The sequence below is a fragment of the Palaemon carinicauda genome, chromosome 17, assembly GCF_036898095.1.
Source record: "Palaemon carinicauda isolate YSFRI2023 chromosome 17, ASM3689809v2, whole genome shotgun sequence".
Lineage (NCBI taxonomy): Eukaryota > Metazoa > Arthropoda > Malacostraca > Decapoda > Palaemonidae > Palaemon > Palaemon carinicauda.
In genome coordinates, this window is record NC_090741.1 from 124,064,559 (window position 1) to 124,074,558 (window position 10,000).

General features: G+C 37.3%; 1 protein-coding gene across 1 annotated transcript in view; it reads right to left on the bottom strand.

The window, feature by feature from the left end:
- Positions 1-272: 272 nt before the first annotated feature.
- The window catches only part of LOC137656578 (uncharacterized), a 17,330-nt gene continuing 7,602 nt past the window's right edge, over positions 273-10,000 (bottom strand). Inside the window, exon 3 of the mRNA XM_068390750.1 lies at positions 273-390. Coding sequence (XP_068246851.1) covers positions 273-390 — 118 coding nt within the window. The remainder of the gene's footprint in view (positions 391-10,000) is intronic.

The following is a 10,000-nucleotide window of genomic DNA, read 5'->3' on the forward strand; positions in this document are numbered from 1 at the left end:
GGATTGTTAACTGTAACAGCCGATGAATGCCACTTAATCATTTGGCATGTATTCAAATACTTTTGTGGCATACCGTATGAGTTTTTTTTGTAATTACTTTCCCCGGGAGCTGCGAGAATACTCTTTGTACTTAAGCACCAGTTAGCACCTATGGGAAAATATAAAAAAAAAAAGAGAAGAGAAACATTGAACCAGTTGATGATGTCCAAGACCCAGCGCTGGCAAGGTTCCATGTCTCACTTGAAGTTGTGACCTAGTAGCACTAGGTAGTATTAGCGGAGTGACCCGCCACACTTTGAGACCAGAAGTTCCAAGGACAGTCTCTTTTTATTGGCCAGTAGATCAGGGTCCTGAATCTGGTCACGTTCAACAGGCTCAGCCAGTATCTGCCTTCATGTGTTAATTGGAAATTAAACAGGCCTCCCTCAAATTGTTAGAACTCCAGGTCCTTAAAGAAGAATCAACCTGGTCCTCCATTACGGATCCAAACCCACGATGGATCAAGTGTCAAGAGTGAGAGTACTCATTGATGTTTAATTTAGCTGAAATAAAACTCCCCTTCAGGTAATTACATGATTTGTGCAGATTAGCTAGAATACCATGTCTGTAGTCATTTGCCTTTCTTCAAGTGGTGTGTCTGGTATTCTACAAATTAAACTCTAATGGTTTTTACTGCCTTTGTTTGATTTTGATTTTTGTTTAAGGGGGACATGTTAAATGTGTTCAATTGTACTTTCGTGTAATGGTTTTCATCATTTCTACTTCTATTGCAAGGCTTGTTCAACCAGTTGATTATGAAATTAACCATTTTATGCAATTAACCTTTTATTAAAGCATTTTATTTCATATGCCATTTGTTTACTACTAATTCAAATTTCCGTTAGGTAGTTTTGCTGTTCCTTCCTCTGTCACTTAGGTGAAAATTCCTGTGATACTTTGTGTAAATAAATATCATTCTTAGGTTAAAATTATGCAATGCTTTTAATTCGCACCTAGTGTAACATAAATTTGAAGTTAAATAACATAAGCGCAAGGTGCTTGCAAAGGTTGATTATTTATTATTGTCATATGAGGTATTGAGTCTCGTTGCTTTAATTATGTGAGGCCAGTCATGAAAATAAGATGAAATTTCTGACCTCATGTCTCTCAATGAGATATGACTAAGGTGAGTTTTATGTTTTTGCCAGAAGTAAGATAATTATTAGTGCCTATCCCTTATTGTATTGTTCTATAGTAATGCCTCCTGGTAGCCCTTAAAATGCTTGGATTTTACAGTATTGCTCCCCCTAACACATTGTGCATCACTGTCACTTGTAAACTTGATTTTTCTAAGCCTAGATGATTGGGATTTACTACTCTAAGCCCTGATCAACGTCTAAACATAATGGGAATATTGTGTTTGAAAGTCTCAATATATATTTGAACTTGAGCATGGTTAGCAAATGTTTTTTGATGTGGCTCTTTAGTTTGTTGAGTATGAGAGTGTTGGTACTCTATTCCTCAAGGTCCAAGTCCGGAAATCAGAGCAAGGTCACTTCCCTGAAATTATTTCACACACATTAACATTAACTCTTAGTGGTCCTTCTAACTGGATAAGGCACAATTATTATATGGAATAATGAAATTTTAAATTTGGTAAATTTAATGATAGCCTAATAGCTACATAAAATTCACCTGGTCAGGTCATACCATAAAACTCGTACTTGTCATTTTGTAGAATGATTATGCCCAGACTTTGATAGGTAAAGGGAGGTATTAAGACGCAATATTTGTAGTGTACATTAACGAAAAAAAAGGCATTTGTGTAAGCAAGCGTTTTAGCAGGAAAGATCAACTCTGGAGGAGAACTCAGGTCTTATTTTACTTCTTCAGATTATTGGTACATGTGGCACATTTTACGTATCTACTGTGAGCATTTGGAGCTGTGCTTTTGTTGTTTATTTCTAACCATTTTATTTTTACTTAACAATTAATTTGGTTTCATGCTTTGGTTTGTTCCCTGTTATAGGTTCCTTTTATCCTTGTCCTCTCTTTTGCCCCTCTCTGTAACTGTTTATCTGTAACATTCTTGGTGCCATGTATCATAATTCAAGTTTACTTTGCCTATTTTTGGGATTTGAATTATTTCAACGTCCTTTAACATCGTACACATGGTCTATCCATGATGGCGGATAAAGACCTTCACTTCAATAACTCTCCACTAACTACCGAGGAAATGGCAACAATCCAATAACCTCCTCTAGCTATATCAAAATTATCAGCCTGAGAAGACAAATAGAAAAGCCCATTTTTGTATTATAGTACAGGAGTAGCTACCCCTCCAAACCCCCACCATCGCCTAACACTAACCCACAGCCAGTATATGTCTCATTTGCGGCAAAACCCGATCCACCACCCTATGATGGTCGTAGGGATCGTTGGTGCGGCTGGTGGAACCTATTTTTCTAGACGGTTCATGAAAGCCCCAAATACTCTGCCGCCGATAAATACAAAATTTTGTTGTGTATCCTTAAGGGAACTGCGTGCAAGTTTCTTGGCATCATCCTATAATCAAGAATTCAACCACTACCCCTCTGCGTATTGTTTTCTACGATTCATTCAAGTCAAACCCAAATTCTCTTTTTTTGAACGATTCTCTGTGCACAGAGCCTAAGATTCAATAGATCATTTTGATGTTACAAGAGAAGCCCTTTGGTTTAACTGCTGAAATTTCCAATGTATTCCTTCACATATAGATTGACCCGGAGAAGAAGGATATCTGTCTCCTCCTTTTCTTTAAGGATCATCTGATGACAAAGGTTGTTGCATACAGATTTAAATATGTTTTGTTTGGTGCCACATCGAGCCCCTAACTGCTAAACCAAACTATCAAACATCATTTGGACAACCATAACATTAGGTTGGTATCGACGCTCAAAACCAGTTTCTACATTGATAACTTTCAATACTGTCTTGTCGACCCCAAAGACATTCTGAGTGAAAATCCCCTCATCAAGGCACTTATGTTAAAGGCTAACCTGCTGTTAATTAAATGGACGACTCATGCCCCCTTAATGGCGATTTCACAGAAAAATGTGTTCATGATTACTTTGGTCTTGAATGGGATACTGTCGATGACACCTTGAATATTAAATTACCTTCTTAATTAGAGATGACAAGCCATTCCCACATCAACACTAAAAGGAAAGTCATTTCCTTGTTTTCTTCTATCTCCGACCCTACTGGTCTTATTTATCCCGTCACAATATTAGGTAACCTCTTCATTTAAAAACTCTGGATGGCTGACAAGGGCTGGGACACCCCGATTGACCGTGATAGAGTTCAAGAACTAGATGATATCTTTAAAAGTACAGAGGTCTTGAACAAATTAAAGTTCCTCGTAATGCACATGATGGCATTCAGCCTTTGTTTCACATTCTTGCTGATGCATCCAAGCTGGCCTTCGGCATAACTGCTTATGTAGTAACCCAGGAAAGCGATTCTCACCTCCTTACACCTCCAAAGGCATGTGGGAAGTAGATGAGAGTTTAACCATTCGTGATCTTTAGGTAACCGCACTCTTGCTAGGATGTCCTTAAGCCAAACACTTGTTAGAACTGTTTTAGCACATACGATTCCGTCACTGTTTGGTACGACGCTTCAACTGCCATCCAATGGGTCCTTAATTCAAAAAGTAATTCCCCCTACGTCCTTAATCGTGTGGTGGAAATAGTCAATATTAAAGCAACTTGTAATCTTAACCTAAGGCATGTTTCTACTAATAGTAATCCCGTTCACCTGGCATCGTGGGGTGTTGCTGTTAGACATAGTCTTAGGAATAAAATTTGTCTGCAAGGTCCTCCTTGGGTCACAAAAACTTATAGATTACCCCAACCAAAGCTGGCTCTCTATTAACCCCGAGATATGTGCGAGCCTTTTCGGCTTGGTCCTCCTAAATTACGACTTTTTGATCATTATAACTCCCTAGACTATGCGACCAAGTACTACACAACAATCCTTCATTTGATTCCCTATTGGATACAACCCTTGTCATAACATTGTCCTAATCTAACTAATAAAGTCAATCTTCCACCGTTAATAGTTATGTTTAAATGTTCCCAAGCCCAAAGTTATCCTGGCATTCTTAAACGGGTGCAAGGTGAAGACGTCAGTCTCAATTCTGATGGACGCTCTTTCATCTGTCAACATGAACCTTACCTGGATGATCAAGTTCTTCTTAAAGCTAGTTCCTGTTTTAGTAAACCCCCGTGGGATTAGACCACATAGACCACATTTTGCTGGAACATCATTGCAGCCTTTGGACACTCACTGTTAGACATTGATATGAACGTTTGCTACACTGCAAGAGCTCAACACTTTTATTTGAATAGCATAAGCAATTTTTGGTACTAGAGATGTGTCAGCAAATCAAGAAAATTTTGCATCAATGCATCAATTGCACGAAAGTTCAAGCATCTCCTTAACCTCTGCCACTTCTAGCCCAGTAACAGCCCCCACCCCCACCCCGGCCATTGCCTCATTTCAAGAGTACCCTTCTGAGTAACTGGTTCTGATTTCACTGGAGCCTTTAAAGTATATAATTCACATGTAGATTTTGTTTATATTCTGCTTTCCACCTGCGCAGCAACCAAAGCTGTAGCTCTAGAAGTCATAACTTCATTAACAGTTGTTAAGTTCGTGTAAGCGGTGCGCAGATATGCAACTCACTTTCCAAGCTGTTCAATCCCTCCTTACTGAACTCATGCATTACTCGGTAATTGATGGTTTTAAGTCTTCTCATAACCTATCCTGGATATCTATCACTCCTCATCCCCCTTGGTAATGAGGTTTTTATGAAAGGCTGGTATGTTTCACCAAACGTAAACTAAGGAAAGCCATTATCACTTATACCCTACCTGTCACGAATTTATTTCGCCAAAATAAGATTTCACCATTTTCAAAGAGGTAAGGGATCCTGCTGCTGCCAGACGAAAGATGAAAGCAATCCAAAGTATATTAATCATAAAAATGGCAATTTATTGTGCCCATATGACACTGTCAAATTTCATGTTTCATCTGTCAGACATCAGGTGACAGCTGACAGAGTTTTTTTTTCTCATTTATTGGATTTGATGTTTATTTTATGGGCTACCGAACGACATTTTTCCCAACGGCATCGATCACGTAAGATATTGACTGTCTCGATCTTATCTTTAGTGTGCTTCGATCAGTGTATTACTTTTGTGTTTGTGAGAGATATTTCAGTGATTTTTCCTTTTAGTATCACATTTTATATTTTTACTCATTAACATCAATCATGCCTAAGAGGAAGAATTCAATGAGGTGTTTATCTGCTGTAAAAAACATTCAAATGTTCAATGAAAAAAGAAAACATGAACTTGATGAGAAGGCAACACTCACTCAAACGTTTGGTACAGAGAGTAAACAGAGCCACGTGGAATTTTCATTGTTCCTCAGGATATTTTATGAAACTTCTTGAAATATTAGCGAAACAGTGGGTTTTTTTGTTGACAGTGACGATTAGCTTTCATTAGTGCTATCTGATGATGAAGATATATCTGAAATGTTATTTGAAGATGAAACTTTTCAAGTGATGTTCAACAAAGTAATGCAACACCTGTTGCTTCGGGTGCTGAAATAAAGGGTAAACTTTTGAGAAAATTTATCTGTGATAAAGAACAAGCATTGAATTGTGTATCAAATACCAGTGAGATCCTTCCTGTTTTATCAGAATGCTATATCGAGAGCGAATTGTGGTGATTGTGGCAGTAAACTAAAACATTGTTATGAAAGAAAAAAATTAGATGTTGATTTGAAATTTAAATGTAAATTTGAGTTTCCTGAGAATTTTCATAGTTCAGCTGTAAAATCAATTGAAAATATAGAAACTGATAATATTGGTATAGTAACTGCTTCCTTTGTTTATGAGAATATTCTGAAAGGGGGTCGCTTGGCAGCAATGAATAACACAACAAATGCCTTGGGTGCCCCACCTTTTGCAAATTGCAATTACCAACGATATAAGAAATACATTGAAACTCTTGCTGATAAGGAATATAATATTATTGGTGAAGTTAATAAAGGAATCTTTCAATGTTATGAAGAGATGGGATACACACCTGATGATGATGGTGTATTAGACATTGAAGTGATTTATGATGGTACCTGGATGAAAAGGGGATATATTCTCAAAATAAATAAAAGATACGAAAAAATTTGGTTAATTATAATAACCTAAAAAGGGGATAACATCTCTGTTCATAAGAGAGAGGACCAAGAGCCCACTAAACTCACCCAAAATAGATCTGTTTAGAAAGGTAAGTGAAATAAACTTTAAACTGCTGTACCTCAAAATGTCTTTTTTTTGGGAATAAAATGGTATCAACTTAGTTATTTATGATCCAATTTTAATGATTTAAAAAGAATTATAATACTAAATTATTATGCAATATAATAATTGGATTAAAAATGTTCATTTGGGGAAACAAAATTTTAAAAATATATACAAAATTTTTTTTTGTTTTTTCTTCTGTAAACGTTTTCTGAAAAATCATTTTAATTCAAAAAGAATTTAAACAAAACATTCCAAAATATTTATACATTATACTGTAAGCTTCATGCTGGTTTTAAAATATTTCAAATTGATACAAAATTGAGGAAATTTATATCGTTTTAAAAAAGGTGAAAAAACACCCGAAAAACTGGAAAAATATTGATAATAAAAAAAGTATTCAACCTAGGCGGGAAAAAATTGGGAAAAAGCTTCTATGAATAGAGATGAATATTCTGTATAAATTTCAATGTTGTAGTCCAAAATTCACTTCCGACCCTAGCCTCTCCCCTTAAATGTTAATGACATTACTGACACCCCCTTAACCTCGAGTCATCTGCTCAATGGTCAAACTCTCTTACATGCTTCTCAGGTCCTTAAGACTGACCTCAATGACCTTACATATAGGGAAGGAGATAGCCTCCTAGATAGTTACCAAATGCTTACGAACATGTTGCACGTGTTTTAAAAAATATGGACTAAGGATTATGTCCATTCCCTTCGTGAACGTCACGTAGAAATAATCGTATCCACCCTGTACCCCCTAAAATTGTAGATTTATGTTTGTTCCTGTAAGTTATCTTTGACAAAATTAATAGCTTGAAGATCAAGCTGACGTCTTATCAATTTCATGCACAACTTTCTCATAATGTTGATTAAAATAGGCTTAAGTCCCCATGATGAAGTCCTTATGTGTATTCCTTTTATTCATTCTTTATTCATTTGTTTAATAAACATCCTCGGCATTTTGAAAATGAATGGCCTTCTGCACCGGCGCTCGTCCTAGACTGTAAATTTTAGTTCCTAGTTCCCCACTATCCCTCCAGAAAAGGAATCTCTCCCGAACCACAGCATGAAACACCTTCACTTGATCATTCCAACCTGGAATCATTCGAAATTTGAGTGAAGCCAAGACAAGACATTCATTAGCTGGATTCAGAATTAAGGCTTTTTGAACATAGTATTTTATACAGTTTTTGTCACATTCATTTATAATTATTGCAGTTAAACAGCTACAGCTACAGTATAATGGGATAGGATGGGTGGAGGAAGGGAGGAAAGTACAGTGGGAGGTGAAAAGATTGGGGTAGATCCAATAGCTCTTAGTTGTTGGTTAGTTGGTGTCAACATCATGCCTTGTTGACTTCCAGGAGGTGAGTTCTCTCGTTTTATTTGTTTGTTTTAATACTCAGGGTCTGGTTCGTCCTGAGCAATGCAAGGAGCTATCCTTTTCCACCAGGAATGCTCGTTTTGTGTTATTTTTTCACTCATTGCAAGTTTTGGGTAAATGTTTTTGAATCTCTCCCGGGCTTGTGGCTCTTCTGTGGTACCCGATGTTTACTGGTTCGAGATTTTATATGCTATGGAGTGTTTCGTTTTTGATATTTTTGTTATTATTATTATTATTAATATTATTATTATTATTATTATTATTATTAGTAGTAGTAGTAGTAGTAGTAGTAGTAGTAGTAGTAGTAGTAGTAGTTGTGGAGAATTTTTTGATGTTGTGTTCTGAGTGGGAACTTAGTCCGGGAAAGTCTCCTTATAACAGTTACATAAAGTTCAACAGGGGAGGATAGGAGCACTTACTCTCGGGGCACAAACACCCTGCTAATACTTTACTGTTCCAATTCACTAACCATCACTCTCAAATACAAAAGGGAAATTTACTGTCCAGAGGCCGGAGTACTCCACACGTAGAAATATCAATAATTTATGGCCTACTCTAGCTTTGTCAGGTCTATAGTCATCTCATTCTCAGGCTCTGTTCCGGCTCCGTCCCAACTACCCCAATGAAATGCTGGACAGGTATTTTACGTTAATGTAATCAGACAAAATCCAAAATGGGAGCAGTGATGTAAAGTAGTTTAAAAGTTTGAAGATAAGGATCTTTACCTTCGAAGCAAATATATTAATGCAAAGTTTCTCGCTGTTACCACCTATAGACTTACTTAGGTTTTCTCTTTAAATATTGGGTACTTTTTCCCGTGATCAACTATTCATTTCACAAATTAAAATAAATGAGGGAGCAAAAATACTAAGGAGGTTTAATTAACCTAATATTGATTTATTCACAAATTTACATTAAAACAAAACGGACATCTTAACAACACAAAAAAATGGTATCAAAAGAGATGCAATTCAAATAATGAAAATGATGGGTTGGAAACGTGGTCTGCAACAATCAAAAATCAAAATGGGGTCTGGCACGTGGCCCACGTGACCCAGAGACTATGCTAGTCTCAAACCAAAAATGATAACGGAAAAATATTTACACACAATCCCACCACACACAGTCCGAATAGTGTAAAAGCCAGGTTCCCTATAAAGTTAAAATTAGTCTAAGCTAAGAATTGGGGGAAAACTAAATGGCCATTGATGTAGTACCTGCACTCCTTTAAGATTAGTCCTATGCCCGTGATAGCTGTTGACCTGGTTGTCGCACTAATTGGTACGTTGCACTCTTGCCTGGCTCACCCCAAGAATTCTCACTTTGGCTGCAACTAGGTAAACCAGGTTCCTCTTCTTCTCAATCTCCAGCCGGCAGCCACAGGACTCCTTGGTGAGTCACGTTTTGGAAGAGGGGGATGGCGGGGGTGAGCCAGAGGTGCATGGATTCACTGACCAAGTGACCAGGCAGGTCCGTAGGGCAGGGCAGCTTCTTGATGAATGGGGTCGACGCTAAGGTCGAAGAGATCACCTGGCTTTACCTTTCCAGACAGGTGAGGAGCTTGATGCGCACAGTAATCCATTGGGGGTGCCATATCGGGACTTAGGAAAGGGCAATATATTGTTGCAAGGAGTGCAGAGGAGGCAGGATTTTGTACTAAATACTCAGATAAATCTTGCTGCTCTGAGGGAGGTTATATATACAACAATCCTACCTATTCTGGCTTGCTAAAAATTAATATTTAAAATGATTAATTAGCAATGGACTGGTGCAATGGGCATACATCTTAAAATTAACAAACCTTAATTGGTATTGAGAAATATAAGATGTATTAATTCAGCAGTATTGAAATTTATATAAAAAATGCAGTTTAGGAATTTAATCTCTACCCACGTAGTTTAAGGAAAGAACCAACATACGCCGGGGTTACCACTAAGGCCCTCTGTTGTGCGTATTACGCTGTGACGTCACGAGCATGGCGTGCGCCACTGTCAACAAGTTTAGATTAGTCCTCCCTATGTTTTGTTAAAGAAAACTAGATGTAGGAGAGAATGTTTAAGGGGTAGCTATAGTATTAGTAGAAGAGAGCTAAAAATACTATTGAAAGAAGAAGAGTGAAGAAAATTCTTCACAGTAGTAGTAGTAGTAGTAGTAGTAGTAGTAGTAGTAGTATTGTTATGGTTTAGGCCCTGCAGGTTTCTCACGTTTCCATTTTGGAATTTGTGTAAGGTTTTCATCTTAGATTGAACCATTGTGCATGCTGGTGCTACTGGATATTC